Here is a 23,536-nt window from a genome sequence, read left to right on the forward strand (position 1 = left end):
GACATAGAGATAGTGCTGCCATATGTAAAAAGAGTCAAACAAGGGTTCAATGTATACATTGATAGAAGGCATACAGGGGCATTTCTCAACCAGTTATAACATAGCATATACCTTCCGGAATTCTTTTTATTTCTACTTCATGTGTCTGTATGGAATTATGCAGTTGACTTCGTTATTCTACACAATAAATAGTGTTATGGCATAGTAGGGTCCTATGGATGTTACTTTCTTGAGATTATGAAATAATAGTTATTATTGCAGTATTTTTTTTAACTATTTTTACATAATATTTACTTAATATTTTTAGTTTAGGTACGCCACGTTTAAGTATGCCAATATCCATATTTAAAGCAATTGTTTTCTGGATAATAAAATATTTTGGAAACATTCCTGGATGTTGTCCCTTTTTTCATTTGCCAAACATAGTTCTCAAAGAGGAGTGCAGGGGAGGCGGTGCTGTATTGTCAAAAATCATAGAAAACCATAGAGCATCAGGGCATCCTGGGAGTTGTAGTTTTGCAACAGCTGGAGGCACCCTGGTTGGGACCTGGTGGTCATGGCACAGCAAGAAATGCACATTCCTTCATTTACTATTATGTTTCTGCAATACATTTAAGAGAAAAATGTAAACTTTGATGTGCAAAATCTGCGCCAATGTTTCTTTGTTTATTCACACTGTTCACCATTTTCATTTTTTTTTCTGAGCAGGGAGGTTTTGAATTTTTTTTTTTAACAATCAGAGGGATTTATGAAATTGTTTACCCTGGTGAATTTTCAGGCTGTGACTTTTCTCTTTCAATAAGGAGGAATAAAACGTAAGCCCAATTACACGCACTTTGGCGCTAAAGTTTTTCAGACATGTGAAAACACAGTAATACATAAAAGGGATGAATAGAAAAAAATCACTAATAAAATGGAAAAAAAATGGGGAATACATTAGAATCTCCCAATAGCAGACACTCAAGGGGAAAAAAAATGTCCACTACTGAGAGATGTCCCCTAATGGGGAAAAAATGCTCAAAAATCTTTCTAAATGGCCGAATACCGCACCGTACTGCAGAGTGTTTTTACTTCTAAAACATGAAAAAAGCAATATTACAGTAGAATCTCCCACCGCCGTTTAATCTACCCTCATCACCCCCAGTAGCATTTCATCCCCTCGGGCCATTTTATTCCCCCCTTGATCCCGCCAATGCCCCTTCATTCTTCCCCCCCCCCCCCTTAAACCCCTGTGCCTCTTTATTCCCCCTGTGCCCTGTACCAAATCATCCCCCCTTCCCCCCTGTGCCATTTCATTCCCCTTTATTAACCTCTGTACAAATTCATCACCCCCTCTTTACCACCCCTGTGCCATTTCTTTCCCTCCTTTATCCCTGTGCCATTTAATCCCCCCTGTGTCATTTCCTTCACCCTTTATCCCCCTGTGTCACTTTATCCGCCCTCTGCCAAATCATCCCCCCTCGCCCTTCGTGCCACATCTGTGGTGCCGGGGTGCTGCAACCCTGTCTGGTTGTCTGGTGGTATTAACCCTGTGGGGCAAGGTGTTATTAACCCCTGATTTGTCGTGACGCCAGGACGTGGTTGTTTTCTGTATAAATCCCTGCCGACAACCAACCCAGAAACGGCAGCCAATAAAGGAATGTCCACAGCAGGAATTGTGCAAATAACTGGAACTTTTTCTTTACAGTTATGCAGTTTCTTTAGAGGCAACCAGGATGCAAGATACCTCACAGGCTTGCTGTGACTTGTAGTATTGAGATTTATGCAGGCCACTGTGCTAGTAATATTACTAGAATTGTAGATAGAGCTTGATAACTCACGTTTTTAAGTGGCTGCATGTTCCTTAGACTTTGGCCTAGATGAGATAAATCTAGTATATGCTGAGATTGTGCTTGCTTTAGATCCAGGAGAAAAGAGAGTGCTGGAACAAGAGACTGAATTTAGAGACTACAGCCCCTTATATACTAGGGGGGCTGGACTAAAGCTCATTGGTTGCAAAGCCTGGAGGTCCTGTACCCAGGGAACTCTGCGCGTTCACATGAATGAGGAGAGGGAGATCCAGGGGGGCGGGGATAGTAAAATTTTGCGCGCCACGCGGCATGCGCACGACTGCTGTGCTCGCTCTCTGCCTGTTTCCTATATAGGCAGAGAGCGAGTACAGCACTCGTGTGTGCGCGCGGCGAGCAAAATTTAAATATCCCCATCCCCTTGCATCTCCCTCTCCTCATTCCTTGCAGCACGCAAGCTGCAGGAGAGAGAGGAGACGGGCTGAAGCGAGCCCCGGCCAGGCTTCGGATGACGTCGCGCCTGCCACTTCCTGCCCTCACCAGAGAGCTCAACTCCATGCTCCTGAAGCTGTGCCACAAAAATGTATTTTTATGGGGATTTGGGGGAAAATAAAGACAGGGATAGACTTAGTTAGTGTCAGGGACAGATGGGGAGGGGGAATAGGGAAATTTAATTTAGTGATAGCTACTCTTTAAGGCAGGAACAGGACAAGGTCCTGTACCGGGAAACCACACATCACTTTTCCCATTTCCTCCTCCCTTTTGTACTTCCTACCTGTCAGCAGGCTCAGGTGCAGGGGCTCTCAGTGGGTTTGACATTCTCCTGATATCCTTTGCACTGCACTCACTGAAAGGCTGTGAGCAGTCGCAGCTGCCAGCAGTGATGCTCCTGATGTCACTCGTCAGTGCCAAAATCCACTGCTCTCAGTAAGTGCAGGGCAGAGCAGGTCAGGAGCACGTCAAACCTGCTGAGAGCCCCTGCACTTGAGCCTGAGTCAGGTAAGAAGAACAAAAGGGAGAGGAGGGAAGGGGCAAAGTGAAGTGGCACAAGGGGTGGGGGGATGATTTGGCACAGGGGTAATAAAGATAAGTGCTCAGGGGGCTAAAGGGGGGATGAAATGGCACAGGTAGGATAAAGGGGGGGGGGAGAAAGGGCACAGGGGGTGGTAAAGAGGAAGGGATTTATTTCTCAAAGGCCCATATTGAGAAAAAAAAACTCTGGGGAGAAGCCCATAAAGCAGTGTTTTTCAAACAGGTAGCCTCTAGCTGTTGCTAATCTACAACTCTTATCATTCTTAGACAGCTTTTGATGAGGGTTGAAGTGTAGCAACCACAAGACATATCGCTGGTTTACACAACTTTTGACATGTCAATCAAACATTTCAAAAGTTTTTGATCACACTGGGTCTCAGTTCAGGGACCTGCTGCGATCATAAATTTTAATAAAGGAAAGGGGATGGCATTGCATTCTGCTCCCTTGGCAGGGAATACAAAATCACAGCACTGTTACCTCAGATTCCCCGCCGGGAATGACCTACAGACCAATCACAGCTCCCAGTGGGGAATTTAAAGTTAAGATGCTGTGATTTCATATTCCCAGCTGAGAGCTGAGATTGGCCTGTCGGCCCGACCAATCACCACTCCTGTTAGGGAATTTGAAATCATGCTCTCCAAAGGTAGTTTTGTAAGCCAGGTCTGGGTTGGTGTAGATTTGCGGTGTTTTGTAGGGGGCTTGTAACTCTTTGTATGACATTCGCACTTGATAAGTTTGTGGCCACTGCAAAGTGAAACCTAAAATTTGCTTTTGTGAGATGGTTTGTGGCTTTTTGCTCATGGCCAAAAGTCACAAAAAAAGTGTTTAGGCGCACGTGCAACATTTCAAGTGCCAAATATAAGAAATAAAAAAAGAGCTCTACACACCATGTACGCAGCTGTGCTGGAATAAAACAAATGGTACAGATAGGGATGGTAAGTGTGCATAATATAGGCAAAAAAAAAAGTGCTTCATTTTTATTTTTCCCCCAAAAATTTTTTTTTATTGGTGTGGGGTTTACTGTGCATAATAAATGATGTTTTTTCTGTGGGTCAGTAAGGATCCTGGTTGTCGGATAGAATGTTATTGTTGAATATCACTGTTAGGTCCTGTGTGCACCAACATGACCCAAAAACATTGGGGGGTATTTATAAATTTTGCCTGTTGAAAGTTTCTTTTTACCCTTTTTTTTTTTTCACTTTGGTTTTCGTGGACATGAACCAAATTTATCATTTGGTGCAAGTTGTTAGTCATTTTGGCTCAAATGTTGATATCAGCTGTTCACAGCGCCTTTTACACAGAACTTACCCCCACAGATGACGCGTATTTTACCCTGTAGAGCAGCCATTTCGGAGTCCCTCCTGCAGTATATCAGCAAGCGACATGAGTAATTTTCTTTTGTGGGGTTTATAGCCCCCATGTGAAATGGATTTTATTTTCAACTTGGGTATTTTTTTTTTCTTTTTTGTTACTTTAGTGCAGTGGTCTTCAACGTGCGGACCTCCAGATGTTGCAAAACTACAATTTCCAGCATGCCCGGACAGCCGTTGGCTGTCCGGGCATGCTGGGAGTTGTAGTTTTGCAACATCTGGAGGTCTGCAGGTTGGAGACCACTGCTTTAGTGCTTACCTTTCCTGAACCTGTGTGGCCATGTCCAATGCTGGCTCAACGGAGGGTGAAGGTCCCTCAGAGACAACTATGTCGCAGGATAGTATTGAGCAGCCCTGGAGGCGTCGCTGATTTCCCCCCAAAAATGTTTTAATGTATTTTTACGCCTTTACATTTTCTGACATTGCTAAGTGTGTTCTCCATGTGCAAAATTTCTTGGCGGTGATTTGCGCCAAAATTGTGCCAAAGATCGATTGGCGCAAATGATGAATTACTGACTAAAGTTGAAATCACACACAGGACCGTGTGATTTGGAGAAAGTTGTAAAAATGACAGTGGAGAAGATGCGCCAAACTTTGGCGCAAAAAGGCACTGCGCCAAAGTATTGCGCCAAAGTTACATGAAAAAAAACACATAAATCCTTTGATAAATACCCCCATTGAATAAGAACGCTTATATCATTCAGTTGTTTTTTGCTGTTGTTGGTCGTAACATACAGTACATGCTGCAGGACTAAAATAAACTAGGGGACTCGTGGCACCGTGACAAGAAAGTGATGCCCGTATCATTTACCCTCAGCTGTTTGTTTCAGTACACGTTCCCTGTTATTTAGAAGCCAAATGAAAACGCTCATGTTCTGCTGCATCACACCAGGAAACCTGTGTTGTTCTCCGATAGACCTATGGGGGTAATGACCATAAAGGTAAGGTTTTCACGTTTTTCGGAGTTTTTTTTATCTATTTAGAAACCTCCTATGCATGTGTGTCTGTATAGAGTGGTATTCAAACTGTAACCCTCCAAATGATGCAAAACTACAACTCCTAGCATGCCCGGACAGCCAACGGCTAGGAGTTGTAGTTTTGCAACATCTGGAGGGCCACAGTCTTATTCTAGGCTCGAATTTTGGGGGAGATTTATCAAAACCAGAGGAAAAGTTGTCCAGTTGCCCATAGCAACCAATCAGTTCGCTTCTTTCATTTTTAACAAGGCCTCTGCAAAATGAAAGAAGCGATCTGATTGGTTGCTATGGGCAACTCAGGACAGGTTCTGATAAATCTCCCCCGAAATGTTCTCTAATAGTGCAAGAAGCAATGCTGTCGTATAGGGTTGAGTAACACTAAAAACTGAATCTGGAGAAGTACATGATAGTAATAATCGGATAATGGAAATATCAATCCACCACACATAAGGGGAGATTTATTAAAACCTGTGCAGAGGGAAAGTTGTCCAGTTGCCCATAGCAACCAATCAGCTTGCTTCTTTCATTTTTAACAAGGCCTCTGCAAAATGAAAGAAGTGATCTGATTGGTAGCTATGGGCAACTGGGCAACTTTCCCTCTGCACAGGTTTTGATAAATCTCCCTCATAGATTCCAGACATGTAGATCTTACAATCCAGATGTGCCCATGTGGGCCACACTGATATATATAAAAGGGTGCATGCACACCACGTTTTTGCAATACAGTTCCCGTATCAGGTTTTTGATGAAAAACGTATTCCTCAAAACCGGACTAAACTGTATCAAAACGTGTGTACAAATTATAACCTGAATACAGTTAAAAACCGTATACGGTTTGAAAAATGATGTCCGGTTGCATCCGCTTTAAAAAAATAAAATAAAAAAATAAAAAAGTACACATTTTTTACTTTTCCCTCCATTTTGAATGAAGTTTCACTTGTTTGATTGAAATAAAAAGTCAAAAACCGTAGGGTATACGGTTTAATACGGTTTTTCACCCGGACCAAAAAACGTGGTAGTCTACGGTTTTGGGTACAGGTAAAAAAACGGACAAAACCACATGAGACGCAAAACGGACTAAACCGGATGCGTTTGACATACGGTTTACAATGTTAAGTCAATGCATACGATTTGTTATACGGTTCCATCCAGTTTTTAACTTGAAAGCGTATATGGGAACTGTATAGCAAAAACGTGGTGTGCATGCACCCTTAGCGAATGCAACCCATTAGATGACACTTTTTTCTAAATCTACAATGGGATCTACAAAATGGATTTAAAGTCAAAATTTGCTTCTCTCTTTCTTCACAGTACAGTGGCACAATACGCTTGGTAGTTGCAACTCTCAGACAGGGCACACATGCTTATTGGCTGCTGGTCTGTCCAGGTGGCATTGATCGATCCGAAACAGTCTGCCTGTTTTCTTTTTGAAGGCCTTGACATCAGATCGGCAAGGGGCTGATTAACCTATTGATCAGATGATTAAAGGGGCCCCAACACTCGGGCCAATGGTGCAGTCTCTTGATGAATGGGACTGAGCAACATGTAGTACCAGGCTCTGCCACTATAAAATATTCAAAGCTGCGTCTGGTAATAAAGAGGCTGCTTGTCCTAGCACCATGGTCCCTTAAAGGAATACTCTGCTGGAAAACATTTTTTTTTTTAAATCAACTGGTGCCAGAAAGTTAAACAGATTTGTAAATTGCTTCTATTTAAAAATCGTAATCCTTCCAGTACTTATGAGCTGCTGTCTGCTCCGCAGAAAGTTCTTTTCTTTTTGAATTTCCTTTCTGTCTGACCAAATGTGCTCTCTGCTGACACCTCTGTCCATGTCAGGAACTGTCCAGAGCAGGATAGGTTTGCTATGGGGATATTCTCCTACTCCTGTGGAGCATTCAGCAGCTGTACTGGAAGAATTAAGATTTTTAAATAGAAGTAATTTATAAATCTGTTTAACTTTCTGACACCAGTTGATTTAAAAAATATTTTCCATCGGAGTACCCCTTTAAATCAACTGATCATTGAGAATGATGGAAGTTATACCCCAACTACTCTACTTGACTTGTCTTAATCTTATGTATGGACTATTAATATTGAAGTCCTGGGAAACTTTTTCTCATCTCCAATAGTTCACAGACTCATTCTGGCCAGAGTTGTTTTCAGTCCAAAACTAAGGACAGTGTTGACTTCACATGGCTTCCTAGGACCTTATGCAACTAACTAATAACATGATTTTAAGTCTGTAACCCAATCTGCATTGCATACAAGGAATAGAGTCATTCATGTTTGGCCATTTCGCTTAGTTTCCTTTTTCACCACTTATCACACTACTATTCAGACTATAATGCCTCAAGACTGAATCAAGGAGGCCAAACGACAGGCCTAAGGGGAATTATACTCATGCTTCACTCTACCCACCAACTACCCTCAGACTCAGTTCTTACACAATACCTCCTCAATGTAGCTGTATTCTCATCATTTTGACCCCAGCATCACTACAACCCCCATTAGCTCCCTCTCATCTTCCTCAGCCCCAGCAGACCTCCAAAAACAATTTCTTTCCAAAGCTGCCGAATGGGCTCAGCCATACCACCTCGACAACAGCCTACATGGAGTTCTACAAGCTGCTTAATTCCATGACTAAACTATCCCAGTCCACTAAACTAAGGTAACAATAATTCCCCCAGGACTGCTCGTAACTCTCCAAGCCTCGCTCAGTAGTGTCAAGATGACAGCTCTCACCAAAGGTCTAACAAAAAAGTTGATGCACTGTCAGCATTTTGCAAGCCCAATGTAACATACTCCATCCTCCTACAAATCCTTTCTTCTGCAATAAAGAAGCTGCTCCAGCCTTCCAGGAAACCAAACCGATATCAGCTATCAAGTCCACAGTTCTCGGAATCCATCCCAATAGAGAGGATGTTTTGAATAATAATGCAAATGTTATGCCGAGCGCTCCGGGTCCCTGCTCCTCCCCGGAGCGCTCGCGGCGTTCTCCTCTCTGCAGCGCCCCGGTCAGACCCGCTGACCGGGAGCGCTGCACTGACATTCATGATGGGGATGTGATTCGCATAGTTGGACGCGCCCGCTCGCGAATCGCATCCCAAGCCACTTACCCGTCCCGGTCCCCGGCTGTCACGTTCTGGCGTGCGCGGCTCCGCTCTCTAGGGCGTGCACGCGCCAGCTCTCTAAGACTTAAAGGGCCAGTGCACCAATGATTGGTGCCTGGCCCAATCAGCCCAATTAGCTTCCACCTGCTCCCTGTCCATATAACCTCACTTCCCCTGCACTTCCTGGCCGGATCTTGTTGCCTTGTGCCAGAGAAAGCGTTTAGTGTTGTCCAAAGCCTGTGTTTCCAGACCTTCTGCTATTGCTATTGACTACGAACCTTGCCGCCTGCCCCGACCTTCTGCTACGTCTGACCTTGCCTCTGCCTAGTCCTTCTGTCCCATGCCTTCTCAGCAGTCAGCGAGGTTGAGCCGTTGCCGGTGGATACGACCTGGTTGCTACCGCCGCAGCAAAACCATCCCGCTTTGCGGCGGGCTCTGGTGAAAACCAGTAGCAACCCTAGAACCGGTCCATCGACACGGTCCACGCCAATCCCTCGCTGACACAGTGGATCCACATCCAGCTAGCCGAATCATAACAGCAAAACAGGGAAAAGGATAGACTTTTATATGTACAGTGCTTGGCTACCTTCGACAGTCCCACAGCGAGTGCATACTCAGCTGCCATTCCATTCTCTAGGGGAGCAAGGTACCCCAAATTTCATGATCATTGGGTGTACCACCAGTCATACCCCACTGAAGTATTTTTTTTTATATTTTTGGGGGCATAATAGGCGGTTCAGGGCCATTTTCTTTATTTAAATAAATTCTATTAATAAATTAACAAGAAAAATAATCATATTTAAACATGTATTCTCCCCTAAGCTTATACATACAAGAAAGAATTAAAGGAGAACTACGGGATTGAAAATTTTATCCCCTATCCTAAGGATAGGGGATAAGATTCAGATCGCGGGGGTCCGACCGCTGGGGCCCCCCACGATCTCCCGTACAAGGCCCCGGCTCTCTGCATAGAGAACGCGTGTCGACCACCGCACGAGGCGGCGGCTGACACACGCCCTCCATTTACTGCTATGGGAGAGCCGAAGCGCTGCCTTCTGCAATTTCCGGCTCTCCCATAGCAGTGTATGGAGGGGGCGTGTCGGCCGTTGCTTCGTGCGGTGGTCAACACGTCCTCTCTAACCAGAGAGCCGGGGCCCCGTACGGGAGATCGCGGGGGGCCCCAGCGGTAGGACCCCCCGCGATCTGAAACTTATCCCCTATCCTTAGGATAGGGAATATATTTTTCAATCCCGTAGTTCTCCTTTAATCATAGGGGGCAAGAGAATACCACATAAAATTAGCAAAATGTTCATTTACTTCTGCTTGTCAGCTGTTTTGCAACATTATTTACTATATAAAGCTATTCCAAGAACTGGGAGCATCGTCTCTTAGAATTTGAAACATGACTAAGATATTCTCCCTGTCCTCCGCAGCTCATGTTGCTTAAGGCGCACTGATAGAAACATTCTGTATACATACTCTGCTGAATCAGGATAATATTTGCTTTATTTTCTCCTTTGCCAGGTGAAGCTGTAAAGATCCTCAATCATGGCTCCTCCGTGGACTTTATTTTGTTCTAATCCAAATAGTGAAAAAAAGGAAGTGATGGAAGTAGATTCCAGTAAGAGAACTGTGGATAAGATGGACGATAAAATGAAGATGAAGCAAGAAATCACTCTGTTCAATGGAGTCACCTTAATAGTCGGAAACATGATTGGATCTGGGATCTTTGTGTCTCCAAAGGGCGTCCTCATGTACAGTGAATCCTACGGACTGTCTCTGCTTATCTGGACACTGGGAGGAATCTTCTCTATGTTTGGTGCTTTGTGTTATGCAGAACTTGGGACATCTATTATAAAGTCTGGGGCCAGCTATGCTTATATACTAGAGGCCTTCGGAGGATTTATTGCCTTCATCAGACTCTGGTCTTCATTATTGATCATAGAACCCACCACACAGGCTATTATTGCAATAACATTTGCTAACTATATTGTACAACCAATCTTCCCATTTTGTGACCCACCTTATGCAGCAGTCAGACTCATTGCGGCAGCTTGTATATGTAAGTATAAATGTGAGTGACTTTTAATAATTCATTTTAAGTTGTTTCAGCTACAGAAACTGATTAAATAATTGTGTCTATGTATCTATACACTGATCACCCATAACATAAAAGACCACTGACAGGTGAAGTGAATAACATTGATTATCTTGTGGCAATGGCTCCTGTCAAGCTGATGTGTTGAAAGCAAGAAAAATTAGTGACTTGTGATGGCTAGAGAACTGGTAGGTTCACTGTATGTAGTGGTTTGTATATACCAAAAGTGGTGTATATATATATATATATGTATATATATATATATATATATATATATATATATATAAAGGACCAAAGAAACAGCAGCAGGGTCATAAGTCCCAAGGCTTATTGATGGCTAGCTTTTCTGCTCCAATCCCACACCCATGTGTGCAACAAGGCTGGTATTATATCTTTATTGGTCTTAAGGCATATAAAAAGTGTTTCCCTTGACTGATCTACCATCCCCTGATGAGGCTTTTCCTGTGAAACGTGTGTCAGTTGTCGTGGGTCTCCTGTTTTACACATTGCTAGCTATATATATATGTATATATATATATATATATATATATATATATATATATATCCCCTTAGGGACTCAGCCCATTTTCACCTTAAAGGGGTTCTCCACCATAAGGTGATTTTAGTACGCACATGGCAGACAGTAATGGACATGCTTAGGAAGGATCTGTGCTTGTCTTGGGGCTAAATGGTTATGTTGTGAGACAATACTGTGGATAGCTTTTTGTAAACTGGTATTTCTTGTTTGAGTTTTCTTCTTTTGCCTACAAATCCCATAATCCCATTTTCCTCCCTCCCACACATCAGCCACCCCACCCATTGAAACACATATGAGCTGCATCCATTCAAAAGACCTATGGCTTTCAATCAGGGTGCCTACAGCTGTTGAATTAGTTGCAGATTGATCTCTCTCCCACCAAGCGATCACTCCACCCATTGAAGCAGACAGGCTCCCTGTCATCAGCTGACTAGTGTGTCAGGTCTCGAATGCATTGCAACCTGGGAAAAAACTGAGACAACAGTCATTTTGTATGCTGTTAAAAATAAATCATGGGGTGAAAATCACATAAGAATTGTGAGAAAACCGTCACATACAGGTACAGACATTATATTTTGAACTACACTGACTTTACAGCCCCTGTAACATAGTCAAATAAAAAAAAAATCCTGGAATACCCATTTAAGGACTCAGCCCTTTTTTGCAATTCGGACACTAATAACTCTGGGATGCTATTACCTTTTATTCTGATTCCGAGATAGTTTTTTCATGACATATTCCACTTTAACATAGTGGTACATTTTCGTCGTTACTTGCATCCTTTCTTGGTGAAAAATCCCAAAATGTCATGAACATTTAGAAAATTTTGCATTTCTTGAACTTTGAAACTCACTGCTTGTAAGGAAAATGGAAATTCCAAATAAATTATATATTGATTCACAAATACAATATGTCTACTTTATGTTGGCATTGGTAGCCCAATTTCTCTCGAGTAAGGAAATACCTCATATGTTGACATAAAGTGCTTTGCGGGCGCACAACATGGCTCAAGAGGGAAAGAGCAACTGCGGGATTTTGGAGAGCGATTTTGCTGAAATGGTTTTTGAGAGGCATGTTGCATTTAGGAAGCACCCATGGTGCAAGAAAAGCAAAACAAACCTCACATGGCACACTATTTGGGAAATTACACCCCTCAAGGAACGTAACAAGGGGTATAATGAGCCTTAACACCTCACAGGTGTTTGACAGGTTTGCATTGAAGTTGGACGTGAAAATGAAAAATGTGATTTTTAACAGTAAAATGATGGTGCTATTCCAATTTTTTAATTTTCACATGGGGTAATAGGAGAAAATGGACCCCAAAATGTGAAGCCCAATTGCTCCCGAGTAAAGAAATACCCCATATGTGGACCTAAAATGCTCTGCTGGCACACTACAGGTCTCAGAACAGAAGGAGCGCCATTGGGCTTTTGGAGATAGAATTTGTTTGGAATGGAAGTCGGGGGGCCATGTGCGTTTACAAAGCCCCAGTGGTGACAGAAGGTGTGATCCTATTTCGGAAACTACACCCCTCACGGAATGTAATAAGGGGTGCAGTGAGCATTTACACCCCACTGGCGTTTGACAGATCTTTGGAACAGTAGGCTGTGCAAATGAAAAAAAATCTGTCAGACACCTGTGGGGTATAAATGCTCACTGTAACCCTTATTATATTTCGCGAGGGGTGTAGTTTCCAAAATGGGATCACATGTGTGTGTGTGTGTGTGGGGGGGGGGCACTGTTCTGGCACCATGGGGGCTTTGTAAACGCACATTGCTTTCAATTCCAGCCAAATTCTCTCTCCAAAAACCCAATGGTGCGCCTTCTCTTCTGAGTCCTGTAGTGCGCCCGCAGAGCACTTTACGTCCACATATGGGGTATTTATATACTCAGAAGAAATGGTGTTACAAATTTTGATGGACTTTTTCTCCTATTACCCCTTGAGAAAATAAAAAATTTGCTGCAGTCAGCAGAACGTTCTCCATGGCATCTCCAGACTGTGTCATGTCTGTCACATGTGCTCAGTGTGAACCTGCTTTCATCTGTGAAGAGCACAGGGCGAATTTGCCAATCTTGATGATCTCTGGCAAATGCCAATCGTCCTGCACGCTGTTGGGCTGTAAGCACAACCCCCACCTGTGGATGTCGGGCCCTCATACCACCCTCAAGGAGTCTGTTTTTGATAGTTGGAGTGGACACATGCACATTTGTGGCCTGCTGGAGGTCATTTTGCAGGGCTCTGGCAGTGCTCCTCTTGCTCTACCTTGCACAAAGGCAGAGGTAGCGGTCCTGCTGCTGGGTTGTTGCCCTCCTACGGCCTCCTCCACATCTCCTGATGTACTGGCCTGTCTCCTACTAGCGCCTCCATTTTCTGGACACTACGCTGACAGACACAGCAAACCTTCTTGCCACAGCTCGCATAAATGTGCCATCCTGGATGAGCGGCACTTCCTGAGCCACTTGTGTGGGTTGTAGACTCCATCTCATGCTACCACTAGAGTGAAAGCACCGCCAGCATTCAAAAGTGACCAAAACATCAGCCAGGAAGCATAGGAACTGAGAAGTGGTCTGTGGTCACCACCTTCAGAACCACTCCTTTATTGGGGGTGCCTTGCTAATTGCCTATAATTTCCACCTGTTGTCTGTTCCATTTGCACAACAGCATGTGAAATTGATTGTCAATCAGTGTTCCTTCCTGATGGACAGTGTGATCTCACAGAAGTGTCATTGACTTGGAGTTACATTGTGTTGTTTAAGTGTTCCCTTTATTTTTTTGAGCAGTGGTTCTATAACAATGTATTGATTGTTGCCTACTGGCTTATCGTCTATCGATATACTGTATGCTTACTGTGCATTTTTATTTAAAGTGTCTTCCATTACCCCTGGTGCATCTGGAGTACTGTAAATATTGTGCATGAGGCATATTTTGAAATATGCTTGTGAGGTCCATATACCATCTGGCTGAGCACTTATGCATATTTTGGCATATACCATCAAAGCTTCTTTTTCTTACAGGACGATCTTTTAAATGTTCTGTTTCTATATCTGTGTGAACTTCTTTGGTATGCACATGTATGGTTTTGGGACCTATATTTTTATGGATGAATTAATAAAAACATTTTTGAAAATGTATGGTAAACATTTATAGAGCCATCACTAGGGAAGTGTCAGTAACTCACAATAGGAAGCTTACAACTCAATGGTCAAAAGAAGTTGGAGATATCAGTGAGATGCAATGGCGAGATACTCTGAAGAATGTCACTAACATCTCTGTGCACAGTTGTTATCAGCTAAGGCTGGGTCCACATCACGTTTTTACCAGTACGGGACCGTATACGGCTGGGGGGAGCTAAAACCTTGCGCTCCCGTTTCCCTGCCGTATGCCACCCGTATGTAATTCATTTCAGTGAGCCGACCGGAGTGAAATGCTTGTCAACCACAGTTTGAGGTGGAAAACCGCATATGGGGCAAAAATGAGCCGATCGGAGTCAGCGTTTCACTCTGGTCGGCTCATTGAAATGAATTACATACGGCGGCATACGGCAGGGATACGGTTTTAGCTCCCCCAGCCGTATGCGGTCCCGTATTGGTAAAAACGTGATGTGAACCCAGCCTAATCCAGACGAAAATTATATATAATTACATCTCTCCTAAATAGTTAAAATCATTTGGATATAAGGATTGTGCCCAGTGCCCCCGGGGTTTGTATGAAGTTGCAGACTTTGTGAACATAATCTGGGGATGTCCTACAATTAGTTTTATTTATTTGTTTTTTATTTAATATTTATATAAGAAACTTATAAGCCACTTATAATCCACCTTCCAATCCTTCCAGATAAAGTAAAATTTCACTATTTGTCTAGGATTCGAGCATACCCGTAAATATTCATACTTTTTCATTTTTGTCACCAAGTCTCCACATTCCTGTATTTTAGGACATATTTCACATAACAAGACTTGAAGTATTAAAAGCCTAGCACAGAATAGTAGCATATGTTATGCCTCCGAAATCACCCTGGTTCCCCCAATACTGCTTTCCTTCGCGTCACAACAAAATTCTGCCCAAAATTCCAATTTATCAATTCACACACCTCTTCCCAAAACCTAGCAATTTTTTACTATTTAGATACCAATTGTATGCGTTATGTGCTTTGTTTTTGAATTGCAAATATTACAGCAAAGTATCAGAAAACACAGTGCATTGTATTGCTGCATATGGGGCTGTGTTCCCTGCTGAAAGCACCAAGAATGGACATTTGATCATCAAAACAAGACCATGAGGCAATGGAAAAATGTGGTGGAGGCAGTGTTTCCCCTAAAATAATTCAGGCCCCATATTAGTCCACATATTTGGGTATTTATTTTCCCATTTTGTCCTCAGGTCTTTGGGGTTCTGATGCCCATCAATCCCACATACACTATCATACACATACACCATCCATGCCGGTCAGCATCAGGACATTTTACTCCAGGCCCTGAAGTGCCTGATATGGCAAGACAGTCTCCATGCTCCATGGAATAGGATGCTTGTTTGTATCTTATAGTTATGCACCTACCAGGCTTTTTTGCACTGTGCAGTTGATAAAGTTGACATTATGTAAAACACCCTTATTTATCAACTACAGAAACTCCCTTACATGTACATAAAGAGGGACGTGAGGAAAGGAACGCTGATGTGGTTCCAATAGACCATCCCAAAGTGCCAGGAAATGAGAGAGTGAGGAGCATAAGGTCAAGAAAAAGGGTAAATACAAGTGCTCGGAGCAGGCCCAGAACTAGCACAAGAATCAAATATCTATCTCGTAATTATCTGTCTCATACATACCTACTTAAAGGGGAACTCCAGTACAAAAGTTCTTATCAATAGGATAGGGGATAAATGTCTTATCAGCACACGGAGCGGTGGGCGATAAGCTCCCTCTATGTATCTTTAAAGGAAAGGAGAAAATACACAAAAACATAGCTTTCCCATTGAGATACACGGAGGGGGTGTCGGCCACTTCTCCATGCTTGCTCTGTGCATGAGGAGAACCGTGTGCCAGGCAGGAGATCACTGGGGTCCAAGCGGTCCAGTCCCCCATGATTAGACACTTATGCCATATCCTATGGTTAGGGGATAAGAACATATGTACCTATCTATTTTTCTATTTTACATCTATCTTTACATTTGTGGTATGGCGGGATGATGATGATAGATATGGATACTTACTGTTAGGTTGTGCAAATGTCAAGTTTGTGACAACAAAAGTAGGGTTGTGAATAGAGTAAGATGAGGGTTGTAGTGTCACGTGGCAGGAGAGGTGCAACCCTTCATTTAAATGAATGTTCCCACTAACTACTACTTCAGTAAAGCTGATATTCACAACAAGGCCCCCTGGAAAATAATTACTCAAAAGGCACGGTTTATTGATAAAAATTTGTTCTTTACTTCTGGTGCACATCCGATACAGAACACAATACACTTTGGAATAATGCAGAATTGGTATACAGTACTTGAGATACACATTGTTGTTTGAGAAGATTTTGGTAATTTTTCACTGTCACAGTCCAGAAGTAATTTAGAGATTTGAACTTTGGTTTTAGACTTGTCTTGTCACTCCCTTGTAATATGTGTTGACTCAGAGGTTGTGGCTACCCTGGATCTAACTCCATGTGCAACCTCTGTGGGTACCTGGCTTCCTCACATCACTTAGGATGAGACTTGACTGTAGGAATTTAGACTTATCTGTAGACTGTTCTGCTGCGCAAGCCAAAGACCAATTTATATGTGAATGTTTTAGGGGTTTTAACTGGGGTATTCCATGGTAAGACATGTAAAGATCCCTTCCCTCCCTTACATTTCCTTGAGTTCCCCGGGACACCACTATCTTTAAGGGCATAAAATAAGGGATCCCTTGATTCAAGTCTGTTGCTGACTAGGCAAGGTCCAGAGAAATAGTAGCACCTTGTCTTTACTTTGCAATAGATCCCATCGGATTTTCCTTTTTGTCTAATGCTACTGTTTGTGGTACCCCTGTAGCGGGATACACTAGACAGGTTACATCTTTGGTGCCATTAGCTGAAATGTTGAAGCTGGAAGCAGACTCCCTCTGAAGGTAAGAGAGCTGCAGATGTGAAGTTCTCTCATCCCTGGCTGGGCCAGGATTAGGATCCTCCCCCTACCTCTGGGGATTGGGGATTATATTAGTGGTAAATCTTTGTTGATACATGCAGCATTTTTTGTGAAAAATGTAAAATACCCATCTTATATAGCTTTTAAAGTTCTTTTTCCTTTTCACAACAAATTCTTTTTTTTTTTTTTCAGCATTGTGTGGGGCTTATGCGGGACAAGCTGTCATTTTTATTGGTACCATTTTTGCAGTACATTCTACCTTTCAATGTTTCTTAATCCATGTTTTGCAATTTTTTTTCATGTCGTTCATCGTGTGGGTTGAATAACATTATCGTTCTATTGTTCAAGTCATTACGAACGTGGCAATACCTATTATGTATAGGTTTTGGTGTTTTTTTGTGTTAATACAGAGCTTTATTGAGAAAGGGGCATTTATCTTTTTTTTTTTTACACATATTTATTTATTAAATAACCTTTTATTTTTAAACTTTTAACTTTTTTCCTGTTATACTATATTGCAGGACATCTGTACTGACAGATTCAGCCTGATCGTGGCATCTATGGTGTTAATTCTGCCAGTGTCGGTGTGATCCCGGTCTCAACAGTTCACACCCGGGCCCCGCCGCAGATCTCCTGCAGCACTTCGTGCTGTGCAGGAGATCGATAGGACTTATGCATACATCCAGTTGTGTGAACATGTCAGGAACTGGGACATATGCATGAGTCCTGGAGTTGGAAGGGGAGTACTCCTGTTTAAATCTGCAATCTGTGACAAGCTCTCAGTACACTTCGTTAAACTGCCAACAACAGCCTTGTTGTGTAACAGCCGACTGCCCAGCTTCCGAGAAACCACCGGCCTCTCACTGAAAGGGCTGAGACCCACCTCGCGGAACTGCCATAAGGCGCATCCACAAACTAATGTCCTTATGATCCCCCCTCAATGACGGCCGCACCGCCTTGTGCTGTCAAAACTGTTCATCATAACACAACCACACAATACCCCCATAGACCCAGTACACCTCCCCAATGGAACGAAAATTGCAAAAAAGGGCAGAACAGTGTTTTGGCATCTTCTCACCTATTCCAGTTGCTAAAAAGGAAAACGCCTGCATCCAATTTGTAAAAGTGTGCAGAATCAAATAATACTGTGTCTTTTCCTCCTCCTACGTCTTACTCTCATCTAGCTTCTTGCGATCCAGATTAAACTTCTTTAATAGATGCAAGGAAGATTTTAACATATTTGCCCTTCCAAATCTTTTCTTTCACCTCCGGCTTCAATTGCTCTCCCAGTGGTCCCTCAAAACAAACATACACGCCTCTTCAAACCCTGCATCCTTAGGCGCAACAGCAAGAATCACATCCCCCCCGCCATCCTCCACCATGGGTCCCTAAGCAGGCCCAACCGCAGGCACCGACGCCACATTCTCCACACCAGCCATGTACCAGCCAATCCGCAACACCCACCCAGCTAGACTGCTGGAACAAAACCTTTAGCAACTGAGAAAGAAACCCTCCCAACAGAACTGGACTTCACACTCAGGAGGAGGTTCAACTTCCAACAGGACCCTAAGCACACAGCCAAGACAACACAGGAGTGGCTTAGGGGCAACTCTGTGAATGTCCTTGAGTGGCCCAGCCAAAGCCCTAACTTACACCTAATAGACCAACTCTGGAGAGACCTGAAAATGGCTTCCACCGACAGCAGTCATGCAACCACCAATCCCAGAGCTCGAGAGGATCTGCAGAGAAGAATGTCAGAAAATCCCCAAATCCAGACATTGGGTGAGACTTAACAAAACCTGTGTAAAGGAAAAGTTGACCTGTTGCCCATAGCAACCAATCAGATTGCTTCTTTCATTTTTTAGAGGCCTTTTAACCCCTTAAGGACTCAGCATTTTTCCGTTTTTGCATTTTAATTTTTTCTTCATCACTTTCTAAAAATCATAACCCTTTCAATTTTGCACATAAAAATTCCATATGTGACTTATTTTTTGCGCCACCAATTCTACTTTGCAGTTACATTAGTAATTTTACAAAACAATCCACGGCGAAACAGATAAAAAAAATTAATTGTGCGACAAAATTTAAGAAAAAATTTAATTTTGTAATTTTTTGGGGCTTCCGTTTCTACGCAGTGCATTTTTCAGTAAAAATGACACCTTATCTTTATTCTGTAGGTCCATACGGTTAAAATTATACCCTACTTATATAGGTTTGATTTTGTTGTACTTCTGAAAGAAATCTTAACTACATGCAGGAAAATTTCTGACCCCTATTACTTTTTTATTTTTCCGCATACGGGCCGGTATGAGGGCTAATTTTTTTTGCACCGTGCTCTGAAGTTTTTATTGCTAACATTTTTGTATTGATCAGACTTTTTGATCGCTTTTTATTCATTTTTTCATGATATAAAAAGGGACCAATAATATGCTATTTTGGACTTTGGAATTTTTTTGCGCGTACGCCATTGACCGCGCGGTTTAATTAATGATACATTTTTATAGACATTTCCGCATGCGGCGATACCACATATGTTTATTTTTATTTACACAGTTTTTTTTTTTTATGGGAAAAGGGGGGTGATTCAAACTTTTATTAGGGAAGGGGTTAAATGATCTTTATTAACTCTTTTTTTCACTTTTTTTTTTTTGCAGTGTTATAGCTCCCATATGGGGCTTTAACACTGCACACACTGATCTTTTACCCTGATCCCTGCAAAGCCATAGCTTTGCATGGATCAGCGTCATAGGGGGTTCATTGCTCAAGCCTGTAGCTCAGGCTTGGAGCAATCGAACGCTGATCGGACGCGAAGGAGCAAGGTAAGAGGGCCTCCGCTCGCGTCCTAGCCGATTTTACCGCCATAGTCCTGATCAGCCCGACTGAGCTGCCAGGAAGCTTTTACTTTCGTTTCAGATGCGGCGATTAACTTTCATTGCTGCGTCTAAAGGGTTAATAGCGCGCAGCACAATGATCGGTGCCGCAAGCTATTAGCCCAGGGTCACGGCTATCATAAGCCGCTGGGACCGACCCAGTATGATGTGGGGTCACGGCATGACCCCGTTTTAAATACCGGGACCGGGCGCAGGGTGTATAGGTACGCCCTGCGTCCTTAAGAGGTAAAAAATTAAAGAAGCGATCTGATTGGTTGCATTGGGCAACATTTCCTCTACACAAGTTTTGATAACTCTCCCCCATTACCCCCAAGAAGACTAGAGACTGTAATCACTGTCAAAGAGGCTTCAACTATGCATTGACTAAAGGGTGTGAATACTTATGCACATGCAAAAAAATTATTTTTCCTTTTCAATACATTAGCAAAGATTTCTAACATTCTGTTTTCACTTTGTCCCTATGGTGTATTGAGTGCAGAATAATGGGGGAAACTTGAATACATTTTTTCTTAATTTAAGGCCGCAACATCAAATCAACAGAAAATGTAAATAAAACAGAAAAAGGGTCTGAAAATTTTCCGAACGCATGGTGAACAGAGTGCGTGCATACTGTGTGCATTATTTGTTCTGCAATCCCCCAGAACAAGACTGTCACATAGCAAAGTCTGTGGTTTCAGAAAGGAGCTGTCAATGGCATCTAAGCAATGTAAACAACTGTATTTTGCTTCAGTGATATATGATCTAAGTACAGTGTCATCCATGGTGGACATACTTTATGCCTAGAGCAGCAGTTGTCAAGGTTCAGTTCAGATCTCATGAATTGTACAATACGTATGAATCTTAACATCTTGTATTATTAACCTATAAGTTAATGTTTTCTAGCTCATTAGACCTCAAGCTGTTGCAAAACTACAATTGCCAGCATCCCGGGTATGCTGGGAGTTGTAGTTTTTCAACAGCCTGAGGTCTACATTTTGGAGATCTAGAATCTAGACTGTTGCTTCTTTGTAGAAATGAATGCGCAACATTTGTTCTCCAAAGTGATATACAGCAAATATATAAAAAATCATTGTATCATTCATTCCCTTTGGTTCCACATTTAGGCACTTTAACATTCATCAATTGTGTCCATGTGAAATGGGGAACAAGAGTTCAAGACGTCTTCACCTATGCCAAGATCCTGGCTCTCCTCATGATCATCTCTGTAGGCCTTGTGAAGATCGGCCAAGGTACAGTAAAAGTCTTCAAGGACACTTAAAGGAGATGTCTCATACTTAAAACCACAGAAAAACTTATCCCCCTATTGACAGGATAGGGGATAAGTTTTAGATCGCGGGGGGGGGTTTGACCACTGGGTCCCCCCACACAATATCCTGTACGGAGCCCCAGCTCTCCCCAGGAGCGGCAAGTGACAACCCCCACCCAAAGCTGGAGCCGGCATGCCCCTCCATCTAACTCTACGGGAGAGCCTTTCGGCTGTCTTCGGACTCCCCCATAGAGATATATGAAGGGGGTGAGGCAGCCCCAGCTTCAGGTGGGGGTCGTGATGCACTGCTCCCGGGGAGAGCCGGGGCTTCCAGCATTCGGACCCCTCCATGATCTAAAACTTATCCCCTATTCTATTTGCCTCATTGCTCTTGATAAAGCCACTGAGTGTGGTGAAACATCGGGGCGGGGATATGTGTTAGGTTATAAATGACACCCATTTGGTCTTTATGTTAGTTGTTGTGGACTGCAGCCCTAGTAACTGAAGCACACATTTATTTTTTTTTTTTTGCATGCTTCTATACTTTTTCTGCACATATACCACATATTTTGTTAAAAAGGCAACTAATTAAAAGTTTAATTTTAATTTTGTTAGTGGATGGTAAAGTTTTAGGGTTCTAATGATTGCCTAGCGTACATAAAGGCCCAGATTTATCAAACTGTGTGAGAGAACCAACCAATCACAGCTCAGGTTTCACTTTACCAGAGCTCGTTAGCTGAGCTGTGATTGGCTACTATGGGAAAATCAATCCACTTTTTCACTCACACAGCTTAATAAATCTGGGTTATAGAGAATATATAAACGGATATCATGCACAGGACCCACACCCGGAAATGCTGTAGTCTTTTTATTTTACCGTTGTCTTAGACCTTTCCCAGAAATCCATGTGGTTATCAATATGTCGTAAGTCACATGGTTTCCAGGGGGAGTGGCTATGCTGCAGTGGGTGGGTGGATAGCATTACTTCAGTACATCCCTTCCACCCTGCTATCCACCCATCCACTGCAGGATAGCCACACAGTGGTGACAAACTGCTGTATTCTGCAACGTTACCAAGAGAGGGCTGATGGAAGAGTGTGGTGGGGAAGACATCCTTCTGTCCATAGGGTAGGGGGCCCATTTAAATTATTGGCATGGTGGTCCCTCTTTTGTACAGTATGTATGCCACAGTGTTAATCAATACCCATGCAGTAAAGACATACAAAACAGAACCAAAATGGGTCCTTGAAGTCATTTTCATATATAATGTTGCTGGTGTGAAGTGCAAACTTGCGCCCCGTGCAAAATTGCTTCTGCTACTCCCCTCAGCTCTCTGAAGATTTCTGAAGCTAGAGCTGGGAGAGGGCAGAACGAAGACAGAACAGGGGGAGAGAGGACGTACACACCTCCCTCATCTCCCCTCCCCTTGCTTCGCCTGCCTTCAGAGTATGCAGGTTTGCACGGGCATAGCTAAGGCAGAGCAGGGGGAGAGAGGATGTACATATGACTCCCTCCTCATCTCCCCTTATCAGCTCCACTTGCGTTCTCCGAACGCAGGTTTACATGGGCTGCAAGGAGGGAGTCATACGTACCTGCTATCTCCCCCTGCTCTGCCTTAGTAATGCCCATGCAAACCTGCATTCTCCGAAGACCACTTATGGAAATCATCCCAAGCCCATGGAGTTTATCCTCTCCTTAAAGCCCATCAAATCGTTAATTTCTAACGATAATTTGTTTTCCCTTAGTCCTAACAGTGGCACAGATGGGGTATTGCGCCCCTTGTGCGATTACAATTAAAAGAAGAAAATAAAAGGAAGGATTGTTGTGCCACTGTTAGGACTAATGGAAAACTATTGTTAGAAATTAATGATTCCCTTACGTCCTAACCAGTGGCACAGATGGGGATTTAGCCAGCAGATACCACGATGGGAGGGCACTCATGCCTGGCAGAGGATGATACCGACCGCCCAAATGAGGAATAGCTAGCTATTCTAGAATCCACTCTATAGTGTAACATAGTTCATTAGGTTGAAAAAAGAGTCCATCTAGTTCAACCTATATCCCTAATGAGTCCCTATTGAGTTGATCCAGGGGAAGGCAAAAAACCCTCATACTAGAGGTAAAAATTCCTTCCCGATTCCAATTATGGCAGTCAGAATAAATCTCTAGATCAACATGCTGTCCCTAAATATCTAGTATACATAACCATCAATGTTATTATTCTCCAAAAATGCATCCAGACCCCTTTTGAATTCTTTTACAGAGTTCACCATGACCACCTCCTCCATTCTTACAGTAAAGAACCCCTGCCTGTGGTGGTGTAGAAACCTTCTTTCCTCTAAACATAGAGGATGCCCCCTTGTTATAGATACAG

General features: G+C 42.9%; 1 protein-coding gene across 3 annotated transcripts in view; it reads left to right on the forward strand.

The window, feature by feature from the left end:
- Positions 1-4,970: 4,970 nt before the first annotated feature.
- Positions 4,971-23,536, forward strand: part of LOC130274230 (Y+L amino acid transporter 2-like) — a 76,746-nt gene continuing 58,180 nt past the window's right edge. Inside the window, exons 1-3 of one of the 3 annotated variants that reach the window (XM_056522303.1) lie at positions 4,971-5,131; positions 9,802-10,339; positions 21,020-21,145. In XM_056522303.1, coding sequence (XP_056378278.1) covers positions 9,826-10,339; positions 21,020-21,145 — 640 coding nt within the window. In that variant the 5' untranslated portion in view covers positions 4,971-5,131; positions 9,802-9,825. The other 2 variants (XM_056522304.1, XM_056522305.1) reach the window with 2 other exon arrangements.

Source organism: Hyla sarda, chromosome 5, assembly GCF_029499605.1.
Source record: "Hyla sarda isolate aHylSar1 chromosome 5, aHylSar1.hap1, whole genome shotgun sequence".
Lineage (NCBI taxonomy): Eukaryota > Metazoa > Chordata > Amphibia > Anura > Hylidae > Hyla > Hyla sarda.